At 47.2% G+C, this 17075-nt stretch overlaps 1 protein-coding gene across 1 annotated transcript in view; it reads left to right on the plus strand.

Moving 5' to 3' along the window:
- The window catches only part of MYOF (myoferlin), a 142702-nt gene that overhangs the window by 114055 nt on the left and 11572 nt on the right, over positions 1 to 17075 (plus strand). The window contains 10 exon segments of the mRNA XM_070432690.1: positions 464 to 475; positions 1725 to 1823; positions 3391 to 3516; positions 5358 to 5513; positions 5949 to 6040; positions 9623 to 9793; positions 10542 to 10690; positions 13118 to 13257; positions 14758 to 14846; positions 14937 to 15032. Coding sequence (XP_070288791.1) covers positions 464 to 475; positions 1725 to 1823; positions 3391 to 3516; positions 5358 to 5513; positions 5949 to 6040; positions 9623 to 9793; positions 10542 to 10690; positions 13118 to 13257; positions 14758 to 14846; positions 14937 to 15032 — 1130 coding nt within the window.

The raw sequence follows: 17075 nt of genomic DNA on the forward strand, positions 1-17075 counted from the left end.
AAGTAAAAGAGCCCACAGGATGATATTGGGGTCCTGCTAGACATGAATGCCTTGTGAAAGAGTGTTTGAAGGGAAAAGAATTAGGCTAAGTTGAGGGTATCCCTTTGGGGCTGATGGAATGGAGGTTTGGGGCAGGAAGATGAGCAGCTGCAGGGCCCCTCCTGTGTGGCCACTGTGCTGAAATTGCAACCATGGGATGCGGTGGCTCCCTCTGAGCCTTTCAGCTTAACACTGTTTATAACCCTTTGCACATTTTCAGAAAAAAACAAACAAACAGTAAGATCTGTTGAATTATGATCATCTTGAATAATTGAAATGGTCCATCAGAATGTTGATGATATAAAGTGTGCATGAGAATAATTCCTCCTTCTCTCTTTCTCTTTCAACCCAATGCTCATGGGGTCTCATATCTGTGTGACCTGTTGTGTGGTCTGCCTTCTTCCTGCCCATACATGTGATGCAGCTGACAGAAAAGGTAACTGTTGTATGTATTGTACTAGAGTTAAGATTCCTATATTTTCTGCCGATAGCTGATATATAAAGAAACATTTTTTAAAATGCAGTGTAGGTTACTGACCCCTAATGGGGAAATAACTGTGTGTGTGTGTGTGTGTGTGTACGTACATATACTGTACACAGATAAAAAGTAGCTTTTCTCGAGTGTTCCTTTTTCTTTCCCCCAAGACTGCGCAGGAAACTGTGCTGCAGGTGACACTGTATTTAGGTGACACTCACCACTCTTTCGTAGGTAGATTAAAATAAGCAATTGGTGGGCGTGATGAGGATCTGTTTGTTATAAATCTGAGAATTACAGCAGCTTCTATAAACTGTAGCCTTTGGCAGTTTGAAAATGTTCCACAGATGACTCTGATGTGCTGTTTCTTCTGCCCAATTAAGAACCACCCAGCTAAACCACCCTGGCTGTGCATTGGAGTCGCCTGGGGACCTAAGGAAGATACTGGATACCCAGGTCTCTCCCAGGCTGACTGAGTCAGAATCTCCCAAGGATAGGCTGGGAGCCCCTGGTCTAAATGAACCATAGCACCTTCCTCCTTTTGTTTCACATTTTATCACTTGCAAAGCTCTTTCTCCTAATGATCTTATTTACAAAAATAATGATTTTATTTACGTCTGAAGATGGAGACAGGTAGAGTTATTATCCCAGTCAGTGGACGAAGGAACTGATGCTCAGAGATTAAAGGATGTGCTCAAGCTGGTATGGCTTATAACAGAAGGATGTGGCGTATAATGTAAAGGATGGAACTTGGATTAGAACCACTTTTTCCAACTCTTAGATTAGTGCGCTTTGTTTTACAAGACATTGCCAGCTAAAGGGGCTAGGGAAATGAAATAGTAGAAAACCTATTTTGGAGGTTTTCTTTTAATCTATTATCTGTATATGCAACTATCAAGTCCAGAGCATAAAAAAGTAAAAACAGACAGATGAATTGATTGCATCCATAGGATGTAAGAAAATCATCTAGTATAGCTGTGGGCAGTAACGCCAAACACATTTTATTGGCCAAGGATCATTTCACCTCCAGCTTCTTGAGGAGTCGTGAATGCTTTATCTATTGTACATGTAAACAGAAGTCATGTAATCTTGCCTGTTTCGGGTTCAGAAGTGCCTATTTCTATTGCCTATTACGTATGAGTTTCCCTGCATTGATTGGAAATCTTGGTCATCACTAAAGATTTTTCCTTCTTGACATGTCTTTCTTCAGGAGGAAGAAATCGTTGACTGGTGGAGTAAATTTTACGCTTCCACAGGGGAACATGAGAAATGTGGACAATATATTCAGAAAGGCTATTCCAAACTCAAGGTACCTGGGCCTGTGTTGCTGGGGTGGGGAACAACAGTCGCCAAAATTGGCCACAGGCGTAGCTAAGCAGAAGACAGAAAGGTCCAAGGGCGCGTGCTGACCGGGAGCGGCCAGGAGCACCTCTGGCCTCCTGTTGAGCCCTCTTGCGGTGGATTTTGGCTTTACCAAGACTCCAGGGGCTTGAGGACAGCTGTTGATCTATGTTTACGTGACTGCCACTTTGGGGCATCTGGCAGAGGGTTGGGAATGGGTTGGCTCCACACTAATTAGGTCAACAGTTGTCCGCTTTGACCCACGGGGACCTAAAAGTCACAGTCACAGGAACCGCATGAAATGTCAACATGCTTCATTCAGTCCTGCATACAGTCATCTGCTTCACTAGCTAATAAGTTGACTCAGTTACACGTATGTAGCATACAGTCACAACCATGGGCACGTGTGTCCAGGGGGAAGAAGACAGGCTCTTGAGCTAGGCAGGCCTGACTATCCATGATCTTTCTGTTAATGTTCGGGTTTTCCAATTCTTCATTCAATTTTTCAGATTGTAATACACTCAAGTAGAAGCCAATGGGAAAGTTTTCAAAACAATACATAGGAGAAAGAAACTCTAAAATGAGAAATGATGTATTTCCCCATCAAAGTGGAAAAACCCACATCCTTTCATGTTATTGTCATAACAGCTCAATGCAGCTTAAGAAATACTGGCATGTAAAGAACCACTCATTTAGAAAAATGATCAGACTGGTCTGACCGATCAGTCCCATGGTCCATCCTTTTTCCCTCCTTCATTCTTTCCTTCTGTCCTCCCCTTCTTTCTTCCCTCTTCCTCATCCTCTCTCCTCATCCTCCTTCTCTTCTAGTTTTTTGTGTTTTTGTGTGTGTGTTTTTCTTTGTCAAGGTATAATTTACATACATAAAGTAATCCATTCCATGAGTTTGGGTCATTCTATACTCTTGTGTAAACCACCACCAAAACAAGGCAAAGAACATTCCCATCAACATAGAAAACTCCTTTGTACCCCTTTCAGTCAATTCCCCACAACCCTTCCTCACTCCCAGAGACAACAGATGTGATTTCATCACCATCGATTGATTTGGCCTGTTTTTATGCTTCATGTAAATAGATGCATACAGTATGTATTTTGTGTGTGGCTTCTTTAGACCAACATAGTAGCTGTGGGATCCATCATGCTGTTGTGTGTGCAGTTAGTTTGTCCCTTTTTATCCTTGTCTGGATGGCCATGATTCGTTTATTCAAATTGAGGAACCTGATGATGAGGCTGCTATGGGCATTCTTGTACCATGTGGACTTGTTTTTATTTCTCTTGATTAAGGACCTAGGATTGCAATGTCTGCATTATAGAATAGGTGGCTGTTTAACCCCATAAGAACCTGGCAGACCTTTTTCCAAAGTGGTTGTGCCTTTCTACACTCCTGCCAGGATTCTGAAGCTTCCCATTGCTCCATCTCTATCCTCATGCCCATTTGGTATTATCAGGTTTTTTTTATTGTTTTATACTCCACCTGTATTTTAATGAGAAGTTAAGACGCTGTTGATGGTTTTCAGATATATGATTGTGAACTAGAGGATGTGGCAGAATTTGGGGGCCTGACCGACTTCTCAAATACTTTCAAGCTGTATCGAGGCAAATCAGACGAGAATGAAGACCCTTCTGTGGTAGGAGAGTTTAAGGTGAGTACAATGTGTGTTTGTCCTGTGTAAAATCCACCTCTATTTTCTTTATAGGCTGAGGATAAAGGACAGCCTGCCTCCAGATAGGGTCATGTCCTCTGACATCTGAAAGATGCTAGAAGGCGCTAACTAGGAAAAGGGCAATGGGGACCGGGAACAGAACACTCAAAGCCATTCTCAGTCTCTCTCTTCCTCCTCATGCCAAGCAGCCTGGAATCCTATAGATTCAGCCTCTCCAAGATCGAGTGCCCCCTCCCCATGCCCACCACCCCTCCCAGGCGTTCAGCAGGACCGATGTGGCAACACCCCAACTGGTTGTCCTTGCCACCTTTCTCGTCCCACTCCAGCCCATTCCCCCGGACGACCAAACCTGACCATGCTTCTTGACTGCTTAGGGATAGCATTTGGGTTTCCACCTGATCAAGTCTCAACTCCTTCCTAAGGTGGAGCCAGCGTTTCACAAGCGACTTAGCCACTTGTCTCCCCCATACCGTGAGGACCCCTCCCAAGCCCCAAACACACCTTGTCCTTTCACAACTCGGAGACTTGGGCCAGGCTCCCTTCCTTCCCTGGATGCCCTCCCTTCCCTCTTTGTGGTCTGACAAACTCCTACTCATTCTTTTAAGCCAGCTCAAATGTCACGTTCTTTGTGAAGTGTTCCCTGATTGCTTCTGGCAGTGACTCACTGCTGCTCCAGGCTTCCACAGGCCTGGGCTCCTGCCCCTATTAAAGCACCTTTCACTTCCAAGTATCTGCTTTCGTGACTGCTCCTCCCTCCAACCGTTGTTGGCAAATCCTTGGCAGCTGTGCTATAGCTTCCCAGTCCTTTCCAGTAGCAGACATTGCCAGTCGATCAGAGCACTGAACCCTGCATGTGACCTCAAAGTCCTCAATACAGCGTCCCACCGAGCAATCAGAGATGGCATGAGTGTCAGACCTATAGAGCATCCCCGTGCCACACTGGGTTTCCTGAGGTTATGTTTGGGTCCCCAGTACATGGCACATATTAGGTGCTAACTTCATGCTGCTTGGCTGAGTGAGTGTAGCTGGCACTAGAATCCATGTGTTCTGAATCCAACTTTAGTGTTTTCTCTTGTGCTTAAGCTGGTTTCTGGATAAAATATATGGCCTCTTAAGCAGGCCTGACGGCTCACTCATTCAAAAAACACATTCTTTGTGCCACTGCTATACACCCAGCCCTGTGTTAGGTCCTGGAGAGTATAATGTGACAGTGAAGAATATAGACAATAAATAGACAATTACAACACAGAAGTCAGTGCTGAGACAGGAGTGAGTGCAGAGTTGGATGAGAGCATGCAGGAGACACACCGGGCCCTGGCCAGTCAGGGAGGTTTCCTGGAAGAGGGGACACCTTTCAGCGGAGACCCGAGGGATGAACAGGAGTTTGCCTTGGTGTGGGAGAGGGTTTACGGGGTGACCCAGGAAAAGGGAAATTACTCTAGTACTTTAGTGGGGGTTTAAAATAATTCCTTTATTCCTTCTTGCAAATATGTGCAGAGTCTCACCTCTTACCACCTTCTTCGCCATCATACTGGTTCAAACCACCTCCAACTTTTGCCCGGTCTCCCTGCTTCTCCCCTGCCCTTCTCCCTGTAACCTATTAAATAAATACTTTACCATTATTTCACTTTCCCTACAGGAAGAATGTAAAGTTCAATACATGTTGTCTTTTTCACAAAAGGCAGCCCTTCCTCACCTAGTCGCACACCCCTGCGGCTGTCCTGGAGTGGCGGCGGGGGGGGGAGGGGCCAGCACTGCCCAGGCACCCTCTGCCCAGGTCACCCCGGGCCCGGTGAGTCCACCTGTGTGTCTCTCTCTAGGGCTCCTTTAGAATCTACCCGCTGCCGGATGACCCCAGTGTGCCGCCCCCTCCCAGGCAGTTTCGGGAATTACCTGACAGCGTCCCACAGGAATGCACCGTTCGGATTTACATTGTTCGAGGCTTAGAGCTCCAGCCCCAGGACAACAATGGCCTGGTAAGAGTTTGGGTGTGGGGCCTTCTGCTGTAGCAAGATAATTACAGTCATCAACCACCGTAATTGTCATGTTCTTTCTTTTGGGGCATCTGTTATCTCATTGGGGGAGAGATACTCCATCAAAACAATGCATTCAAGAGGGGCATTTATCTAAGAGCTGGAGGGGCTTGGATCGGTCTGGTTCATCCTCATTTTACAGATGTGACCTCGAGGAGGAGACGTGCTCTATCACTCCTCCCTGCCACGTCTCGGCCCCCACATGCCTTCCCTGAGGGCAGCTGGCAGTGTGCCCCGTGGGGAAGCATTGCTCAGACCTTGTCTGAGGCGCGCAGGGCCACGGCCTTTGAGAGTGGCTGTGGAGGCCCACCTGCATCTGTCCCAGAGAGTGATGGTACCCCGCGGTGACATCACCTGCCATCTGTTTTGTCCTCACAGTGTGACCCGTACATAAAAATCACGCTGGGCAGGAAAGTAATCGAAGATCGGGACCACTACATACCCAACACCCTCAACCCGGTTTTCGGCAGGTAAGGTGCCCGTCTACACGTTTTCCAGTCCCTCATTTCTTCATGGCATGCAAATGAAGAATGATACATGTGCCAAAGTCTGTTCTAGGCTCTGACCCTGCGGCCATGAGCTGGACAGATAGTGCGGGGAAGGCCTGGGGAGGGGCAGGGGCAGCGTGGAGGGTGTCAACGGGGGGAAGAGGGGACATCTGTAATACTTTCAACAATAAACTTTTAAAAATTCCAGTCTTTAGAGCAGACAATAAATATGAAAATGCACAAGTAAAAGAATTTCATGGGAGTAAAAAGTGTCATGAAGAAAATAACCAAGTCATGAGATGGGCTCTTCTGGGAGAGAGAGGCTCTGAGACCTGGGGGCGGGGATGGGGGCAGGGGTGGCCCAAGGCCTGGGAGGCCGCTGTGTCTGTGGGTTCTAGACAAGAAGGGTAGGCAGGGTAACTGGTGACTTACCCGCAGTGACAATGTGGTTCTCCCTCCCTGAATCCAGCCTGGGCTCTGTTTTCTGGGACGTTCAAGTTCCATTATGATCCAGCGAATATACATAATATTGGCTGTTATCAAGACTGAGGAGGGGGCAGAAAGTGATGGGGTCAAAATGCCCTGCCCCCTCTGCCTTCAGTTCCCGAAGATTCTTGAAATAGCATTATTTTCGTCATCGTGGCCACTTAGACTTGTTTCTGGGCGGTGCCATTGCTCTCATCAGAACTCCTCAAGGGTAAGACAAACCCAAGTGACCTCTAACTAGGACCAGCATTTTTCAGTTATAAATTGCGTGCACACTTAACAATAGCTATTATTAGCTAAGCTTTTACTGTGGGCAGGCGCTATGCTGAGCTGTTTTACATAAAACATCTCAAAAATTTAACAGCCCATAGGCGCCATTTACCCCCATTTTAAACAGAGGAAACTAAGGCGCCGAGGAAACCAGGGCCTAAAGTGCCAGCTGGTAAGAGGCAGAGTCAGGAATCAAACCCAGGCCACCTGACCGCAGCGTCGGCACCGTGTCCACACGGCGGAGTTGTGGCCGCCGCCGCCTGATTTTCATCTCCGTGTCGGGTCAGGGACCAGCGGCCCGCTGTACAGGTGAAGGAAAAACCCAGACCTAGTCCATGATGGGGCCAAGATTTAGGTAGAAATTCCCGACTCCAAGCCCCAGATTGTCCCAACACTCCCGGTAATGCTTCATCTTCATGGCAGAGCCACCACTTATAGGAAAATACTCTTTTTGTACAAAACATTTGTGTAAACAGGGTCATTTTCCAAGAACCTTGCCAAGAGGGAGACTACTTTGTTCTCGGCTGACGTGTGGCCTACCTGTTCATGTTTAGCTTTATCATCTTGCCCATCCTCTTCTACTCATGTTTGTTGGTTTGTGACCTTTGGCATTCTTCCTCTCTCTCCTGTGCGCGCGCGCGCACACACACACACACACACACACGAAAGTCTTTGTCACTCAAAGCTTCTCTGGTTCACACACACCCTTGTCCCCTCGCTCACACCCGGTCACACCCACGCACAGGGGACCTCACACTCACTCGGCGCCCGGGGCACACGCACACCCTCTGCGCTGCACGCCCCGCGGCCACGTGCCGGGCCAGGGAGTGGAAGTAATCCTCTGGCTCGGCAATATGATCGTTTTCCTTTTCTCCCCCTGATCCAGCCCTGAGGTCTAGACAGGAAAAGGCACGCAGGGCAGGAAGGAGGGCTCCGTGTGAGGGAGACAGGGAAGCGGAGGAAGCCAGCTTTTCAGGGAGAAAGGCGGCCCTGTCTGAATCGCTTGTCTCAGAGGAGCCAAACACAAGCTTAATTAAGTGGCAGGAAAAGTCTTGCTCGGAGCCACCCAGGGAGGAAGTGATGCTGTCGGGCTCTGCTCGGCCAATCCCTGTCTGGCGTCTGTGCAGATCCCCCCCCAACCACTCCTCCCCCATCCAGCCAGGTGGGGCCAAGGAGACGCCGGCTCTGCAGCCCCTCAGGCAGCTGTGGTCCCTGGCCTGTCTTAGAGGGTAGCTTTCTTCTCAGCAAGACTCTCAGGGACTCTGGGAGAGGAATTCAGGAAGAGACAGAATGCCTGTCCTCAGTCATCATTCAGCATATGCCGACCACACCATGGCCAGCTCACATGCAATGGAATGTCAGTGTCTCCCATAACATCTTAATGGGTGCGTTCCGAGAAAAAAGTACTTCTTCCTCACACCAGGACACTTGGGTTGAAAAGGATCACTGCGGGACCTGTCAGAGCCTTAGTGTGCTCAGAGGAGTGCCGTCAGAAGGGTTTCTCGTCTTACTTGCCTGTCCCTTGGAATCCAGTATTGGAACCATGTTGCTATGGGGCACTGGTGGCTATAGTGCTTCCTGGGTGGTCGTGACCCAAGCTCCTCTTCTCGTGTGGCTGCTGCCCCCTGTCGGCCCTTTCCTGGCTGCGGCGGCCTAAAGTCTGGGATTTATCCAGGAGACACTCTAGTGGGGGCTTTTCTCCAGAGCCCTATTGGCACACACCCTCTCCTCATATGGATTCCTGAACATTCCTGGCTCTTTGGGCAGGAACCAGTCCACACGCCAGAGAGCAAGGAGAAGGGAGGAGGCACGGGTGGTGGGGGGGGGGGGGGGAGAGGGAAGGTGGGGATGGGGAGGCCTCCCACAGTTTTCTGCCATTTATTGAGCACCTACTAGGGGACCCGTTCCTCTGTGAATGGCGCAAATACGGAACCAAACCCCGCCCTTCTGGAGCGTATGCTGTTCGGTTTATCTCGCTCTCAGAACCTGCACATCACTCACCTCCCACAGGAAGTGCTGTTCGGTTATTTACCTTTATCTCAGAAGTGTTTGTACTTTAATATGGATGCTCTGGAACGGCTGTAAGAACCGGTGGGAGGAGAGTGGGAGCCTCCTTGGCGCCCTGCATATCACTCTGCATTGGCGAATTGCATTCTCACCCCCCCCCCCCCCCACACACACACACACACACCCTGCCCCTGTGCACTGTGGGGCGAATCAGGACGTTCCATGGGGCGGTGGTCTCTGTTCAGGCAGAAGAGGGAACGGAGCAGAGGCACAGCTCCGGGCTGTACATCAGGGTGCTTGTGCCCTACTAATCTCCGAGCTGGGCAGATGCCTGGGTGCCCCAGTTAATAGGCATGTGATAATAATGTTCATGCTATTATAATGAAGAATTCTTATTATAACTGTTGGGTTTTGAGCAATGCACTCATGCCAAATGCTGTCTAAGCATTTCTTCACTTGACCGTGATGGTGGGCATTACTATCCCCATCTTACAGATGAGAAAACTGAGCACAGAGAGGTTAAGGAATCGGCCTGGGGTCCCAGCTAGTAAGCAGCAGAGCTGGGATTGGAACTTAAACTTAGGCACACGATTTAAAGCCCGTGATCTTCTCCCGAGCAAGTGTATAATCTCTTGTTCTTATTAGGAATATGGACTACTTACCGAGTACCCCCACCCCCTACCCCCCCACCTGGTTTTCCTAGTCGGGACAGTCACAGTCCTGCCTGGGATTCTCTGCGCGGAGCCTTGTGAGCGGACCACATGGGATCACGGGGAGGCTAACCTTGCATTTGTTTATTAGGATGTATGAACTGACCTGCTACCTACCTCAAGAAAAAGATCTGAAAATCTCTGTCTATGATTATGACACCTTTACCCGTGATGAAAAAGTGGGAGAAACCATCATTGACCTGGAAAACCGGTTCCTTTCCCGGTTTGGGTCCCACTGCGGCATCCCGGAGCAGTACTGCGTGTAAGTTGCTTTGGCCATAAATATAGACCGTTTGCTCCATCTGAACATTAGCCCCCGGAAGCCTGGGCTCTCTACCTCAGCGCTGGTCTTCCCGGAGCCACTGCTCCCTTGAGTCAGACACATACTGTTTTTCATGGTAGGATTATTTTAGGGAGAATCGGGGCCATACCATTACCCAACTCCAGGGGGCGCCATTCACATTGGAGTCTATGTAAAACGCTGGCCCTGGGAGCAGAGCCTGCTCTGTGGGGATGGCTTAGGGAGCAGTGCTGAGGGAACTGGTCCCCTTGTTCCCATTCTTTGAACCCCCCTCCTTGATGCCAGGCACTGAGAGCAGGCAATGTTTGATGGCGAGAATTCCCTGCCCTTTGAAAACAAGGATTCCCTGACCCTTCCTCCCTCATTGATCAATTTGGTGATGTCCCTCTTTCCCCATTGCTTTTCTACAGTTTCCAATGAGATACAGCTCCTGATTTCTAGTTTACGACTGTGTCTGTTATAATTATGGCCGTCTCAGTCAAACTCATTTTTTACAGAGGAGGAAATTGGGGGGAGAAAGAGGATCAAATGGCTGAGCCCAAAATAACTGTGGGTTTTAGGTCTTTGAAACAGATTTCTAGGCAAAGCCAAAGTGCAGAACACATTCCTGGTTCCCTTGTTACATGGGCACCTGTACGTCTGTGTGTGTGGGTGAATCCAAGAAGGACCGTGTGCCCTTCACTAACTCGGGGTGGGATGTTATTCACAGTTCTGGAGTGAATACCTGGCGAGATCAATTGAGACCAACACAGCTGCTTAAAAATGTAGCCAGATTCAAAGGCTTCCCACCACCCGTCCTCTCCGAAGATGGAAGTAGAATCAGATATGGAGGACGAGAATACAGTTTGGATGAATTTGGTAAGCACGTTGTAAGCTGGTTACAAAGTCTAACAACCTCTTTCTATTGCTGGTTTGCTTTGGGGAAGGTTTCCGGCAGAGCAGTACCCTAATTGTACCACAGGGGACTCCACACACGACGCTCTAACAAAAGCCCCTTTATAGTGGAGTGTTGCTGTCATGTCAGGTGTCAAAGTGGACATATTTTCTTGTCTGTCTTATGTTTCACTTGACCTTTTTAGGTCATAGCCATTCGATCTTTTACACGAAATTCTAATAACTGACTAATTTCCATCTAATGCAAAGTGCTCAGATGGTAAAGCAAGAATTTCTCTTCCAAGTTGATGCCATCATTCTTCCAGCCCTTCTCTGGGAAGGCTCAGGGATGCATGGGGTTGGTTCAGAGAATCTGCTAAGTTCACATCTGGTTCACGTCTGAGCTTTGGGTCTTGCTCTTTCCCAAGCAGTAATTTATAACACAATCTGCCCTGACACATAAACAGCTCTCTGCATTATGATAAAGACTGAAATAAGCTTAATTTAATAGAGCATAAGAGCTACGGTATGATTCAGCGCTGCCCTGACACATAAACAGCTCTCTGCATTATGATAAAGACTGAAATAAGCTTAATTTAATAGAGCATAAGAGCTACGGTATGATTCAGCGTTGTGTAGGGAAGGAGGGCTTCCCAGAGCGGGTGGCAGTGAGGCCGTCCTTGAGGGTTCCTGGGATAACCAAAAACAGCTGAGCAAAGACACCTGGGAATGAACCGCTTCTGGATCCCAACTGTTTATCCCTGACATTGTAAGACACTGTACTTCATCTTTTCCTTTGAAGAAGAAGACTTAGTCAATGTTAGGGAGGATTGGATGTTGAAGAAATGTTGATGCTGCTGTTAACATGAGAACTTGCAAAAGGGATCGGGAATGAACTGGCAAGCAACAGGGTCCCGTGGAGAAGGGTACCCCCAAACAGTCAAAAAGTAGCCCCCCAAAAGCTGTCAGTCACGAGGACTGTTCCAGTTACTATTGTTACATAACAAATTACCCCAAAACTTAGCAGCTGAAAACAACCATTTTGTTTTGCTCAGTTTTGTGGATTAGGAATCCAGGAAGGGCTCAAGCGGGCAGTCATCGCTTGAGTTGCTCATACAGCTGGCTGCTGGCAGGTGTCAGCTGGGGCTGCAGTCATCCGAAGGCTCGACCGCAGTGATTGTCCAGGTGGCTCACTCATAGAGCCGGCAGTTGATGCTGGTTCTTGACCAGGAGCTCAGCTGGGGCACCTACTCAGAGTACCTACTCAGGCTTAGGGCAATCCTGGGTCCCCATGTTCCTTCCCTGGTGGATGGCATCCCCCAGAGTGAGTGCCGTAACAGGACCAGACAGAAGCCACGGGGCCTTTGACGCCTAGCCTCAGAAGTCACACAGCATCCTTTCTTTTTCTTTTTTTTTTTTTTTTAAATATATTTTATTGATTTTTTACAGAGAGGAAGGGAGAGAGATAGAGAGTTAGAAACATCGATGAGAGAGAAACATCGATCAGCTGCCTCCTGCACATCTCCTACTGGGGATGTGCCCACAACCAAGGCACACTCCCTTGACCGGAATCGAACCTGGGACCCTTCAGTCCGCAGGCCGACGCTCTATCCACTGAGCCAAACCGGTTTCGGCCATCCTTTTTTTAATGGTTAAATAAGTCTCCAGACTCAGAGAGGATATAGACACACACACACACACACACACACACACACACCGCCTCAGTAGGAGGAGTGTTGAAGAATTTGGGGGCTGTGTGTTTTAAATGCCACAGTGATGCCAGCTGCTGGGACAATTAAATTTACAAATTCCAGTGGCTGAACACAATAAAAGTTTATTCCTCATAAATTCAAAGCAGGTATTCCTACAGGTCGGTGGCCCCCTTCCACGCAGTGCTGCATGGACTCAGCCCTCCCACCTTACAGCCCAGCCGTTCTTCAGCCCAGGTGTCAAGGTTGCTGATTTCTTCTGTATTCAGAAGAGAAAGGCACATGTACGATTCTGCACAAGAGGGTTTTACGTGCCAGTTCTAGAAGTGACATACATGTCCCTTCCCCCTGCATTACATTCTAGTTTAGGCTGGTCACATGGCCACGCCTAACTGCAAGGGAGTCTGGGAAACAGAGTCTGGCAGCGAGCCTTGGCCACAAAATTAACAAGGGCTGCCTCACATTCTCATGTGCCTGGTCCCTTTGCTATTGCAGCCTTCAAGTCAGCTGTGAGCCTGGTTGGGGCAGAGTCTCTGGTCAGGAGCCATTTCTATCAATGATTCCTTCTCAAGTGGAAGTTTGCACATGGGCACTGCCTGACCATTTTGCAAAGTCTGGGATGATGTGCTGAAAGCCCCTCAGGCCATGTGGCTGAACTGTTCCCAGATGCCCATCCCTGCTTCAATGCCGCTTTCCATTCCAGAAGCCAACAAAATCCTGCACCGGCACCTCGGGGCCCCTGACGAGCGCCTTGCCCTTCACATCCTCAGGACTCAGGGGCTGGTCCCTGAGCATGTAGAAACAAGGACTCTGCACAGCACCTTCCAGCCCCACATCTCCCAGGTAAGGGGCCCCCTACCTTCCAGGACCCACCATCCAAACCCCAGATGTAGTGGCAGTGTTGACACGGACTTGTCTCTTTTGGATACATTTAGAAACATAAGAAATAGAAATGAAACTCAGATTAGCTTCACCCCAAAGGGGAATTTATTGTAAGAATCAATTCACTAAATCCAGCCAGGAGAATGACTATGACTCAGAACAAACTTGGACCAGGACCTCTCTCTGTCTCTTATCTGTTTCTCTCTCTGAGTCTCCTTGAGTCTGGGCTCTTCCCGTGGTACCTCCCCATGAGTAAGAATAGTGCAGACAGTCAGAGACTTCTGAGCTTTTGGGTTATAACATAGTCTCGTCTACTTCCAAATGTGGAAAGGATAGGTGGCCCCGCCTTGGTCGGACTGCGGCTGGGTCTCAGGAGACACTTGGATGCCTAATGCTCTGCAGGGGGCTTGATGGACTGTAGGACCTCGAGCCCGGAGATTAGTTAGAAGAGAGTCAGGATCACCGTAAAATATATCCTTTTTCAAGAGCTCCAGTTAATTCGTTTTGCTCACAATGCACCAGGAAGCCAATCTGGTGGTTTCCTTGGCAACCTTCTTAAAGGCCAGTCTGTTTTTGTCATGAAGGCAGAGTCTACAGAACCTCCAAAAGCAGTTTGGGGAATTTAAATTGGTTCACATGGTCGATATAGTTTGCTAATGGCATTCCTCGTCTGTTTGGAAGAACTTTCCAGTCAGATGGATGGGCCCGTCTGTGGCTGTCAAAGGCCTTGAGCAGGGCCTTGTGGAGATGGTGGCACACCTGCCAGTCAGGCTCCCGCACCATCCGCCCTGCCAGCCTCCTCCCGGCTGTGGGCGCTATGAGCCAATGTCAGGGAGTCCTCCACCTGGGGGAACAGTCAGGGTCTTGTCATCGTTTGAATCTCTGCTTTGGAAGCACCACGTTGTAAGTCTTTCTTTGACAAAATTAAATACCTCTGTACATTATTTTGATTTTCTATCTTGAGTAAAATGGAGAAACCCTTGGGTGTCACAAAACTGAGACTGACATTAAGTAGACGGTGTGGTGGCGAAGAGAGTGACAGCTTGTGAACGGTTCTGAGAGTGAAGGGCCCAACTGGAAGTGGCTGTGAGGGTGTGTGATGTGTGTGATTGTATTTGTGAGCGAGTGTGTTTGTGTGCATGTATGTGTGCATTGGGGGTTCTGTTGGTCATGAGAAGCCCCTCATTTTATTAACCAGGAAGGCTCAGACTCTGATACGGGTGGGCACATGCGGCCAGCAGAGTAGGGAGTGGGTGGCCTAAATGACATTGAAGATATAAAATTCATCTGGATTTGCTCTTCAACTCTTAGTTATTTATTTATCTATTTATTTTGCTTCACGTGGACTAAGCAATTAGCAGGCCCAAAGACAGAGTTTCACCTAGGAAATATGGTTGAAAATTGTAGTCTCTGCCACCTATAATATAACTTTATTTGTCTTTTTGTTTTTGAATGGCTTAGGGAAAACTTCAGATGTGGGTGGATGTTTTCCCCAAGAGTTTGGGCCCACCAGGCCCTCCTTTCAACATCACACCCCGGAAAGCCAAGAAGTAAGTAACCTTGAGACCCTGCTACCTTGGCCTAGGGTCTTGGCGCAGGACCAGAGGAAAAAAACACCTTCAAAATGTGCTCCTTTTTAGATTCTACCTCCGTGTGATCATCTGGAACACCAAGGACGTTATCTTGGACGAGAAAAGCATCACTGGAGAGGAGATGAGCGACATCTATGTCAAAGGGTAAGGTTAGCATGCGAGCACCTTCGACAAACTCCGGGGATGAAGCATGCTCTCTCCTTCCTTAGTTTTCACTGTTGAGGTGTAGGATTCTGGGTTCCCTGATGGTATGTTCTCTCTTTACTGCAGTCTACTTAGGAAACTCCAGGGAGACAAAGGCAGAGAGAGCAGAAGGGAAAGAAAACCTGTATGACTCTTGTTTACAAGCAGAGGCATTAATGACTATAGGAACTGATCCCTATTTCTCCATTTCTCTTTTTTAGAAGTGGGCTTTGTTGAGTTTATTAAGCAGATTTGTTATTTCTGAGACGTCTTAGTCATGCAGTTCATTTTTATTTCTTCTTGAATAAGTGTCTTTAGAAACAAGGAAAGTTTCCAAGGTTTCACTTCCTATATATTTTATTACCAGTAGCTAATGTCCATGGAAAAGAGGGAATATTAGCAGAATTTTTTACAATCGTTGATTCCCCCAACCTGTTCGGAGTGCCTGCCTCCAGCCTGGAAGGAGGCATCATTGTTCATTATTCTGGTACTTGCATAATCAATTCCAAGTCGTTCATGTGCGTGTTAGTTTCGTGTTGTACCTGGATCGTGGATGTTGAGTATAGAATGGCATAGTAATTAAGAAGCCAGACTCTGGAGTCAGATTGACTGGGTTGAAATCCTGGTACTCTCCCTACTAGCTGGACAAGTTAGTAAACTCACTGTTCCTCATGTGTAAAATAGAGATAATGAAAATACCTATTGCTTTGGGGGTATTCAGAAGATTGAGTAACTCCAAGCATTTAGGATAGGGCCTGGCAGATAGTAAACATTATGTGTATTAGTCAGGGGTCTCCAGAGAAATAGAACAAGTAGGGGGGCGGGGCGCAAGAGGGTAGAGAAAGAAAGAGAGAGAATGAGTATGAGGAATTGGCTCACACGATCATGGAGACCAGAAGCCCCACAGTCTGCCATGTTCAGGTCAAGAGAAGATAAAATGAGATATCCCAGCTCAATTAATAAGGCAGAAAAAGGGGTGAATTCCTCCTTCCTTTGCCTTACGATGCCCATCCACATTGGGGAAGGCAATCTACTTCACTGAGTCCACTGATTCAAATTCCAATCTCATTGAGAAGCACCACAAATAATGTTTAATCTGGGCACCCCATAGCTAGTCACATTGACACATAAAATTAACCAATATACTATGTGGGTGTTAGCTAGTATTATTAGCATTCCACATAGACTAAGTTAGGATCCTTGATATGTAAAAAGATAATACTTGTTGAAATGACTCTATTCATAAAGTGCGAACCAAGTTTTACTTATGATCCCAAGTAGCCGTCAATCAAATCTTTATTAAAAGCATAATTATGGTCATTTAAGTTTGCTGTAAACAGGGAGTGTTTCATCAGCTTCATTATTCTTTTTCATTTCAGATTCTTATTAGTATTTCCCCTGGAAAACTAATCCCAGCTAGTTACATATATGCAAATTTATTTGACTATCATAAGCATTATTTTTTTTCAAGTCAGGAAAACAAATTCAAGTAATACTGGACTGAAAGAAAACTCCTTTAATCAAAGAATAAAGCACAATCTAAAGTACTATTCATACTTGGAATTAAAATCTAAATGCTATATGTGAAAAGATAAATAATGCCTAAATAACATACCTAGTACTACCACATACGGATATTACATACAAAGTTATATATATGTATACACAAATACACGAACTTAGGGCAGTTAACTTGTTTTAAAAATAAAATGTGGAAAGATTCATATGTAAAATTAAATGTGAAAAGATTCACTAAAAAGGGGGGATGAGCGGTCTGGGGGAAGATGATGGTGATGCTTTGGGGGTCTTGTATCAAGATGTGAAGCCACTGAGGTCCTAGCCAGAGAGTGTGGACTCTTCAGTGAATTAGTTTAAAAGCTTACAAGTCAATAGTCAAAAGGAATTCTTTAACTTGTCAACAGGCATTTTTCAGCTAAGTTATCCAGTCAGTTAATTGACCAGCAAAAAGTAAAACTATTGTAGTTGGTTGATGTTAATACCACT

The sequence above is a fragment of the Myotis yumanensis genome, unplaced genomic scaffold, assembly GCF_028538775.1.
Source record: "Myotis yumanensis isolate MYYU_CA2020_CCGP unplaced genomic scaffold, mMyoYum1.0.hap1 SCAF_13, whole genome shotgun sequence".
Taxonomy (NCBI): domain Eukaryota; kingdom Metazoa; phylum Chordata; class Mammalia; order Chiroptera; family Vespertilionidae; genus Myotis; species Myotis yumanensis.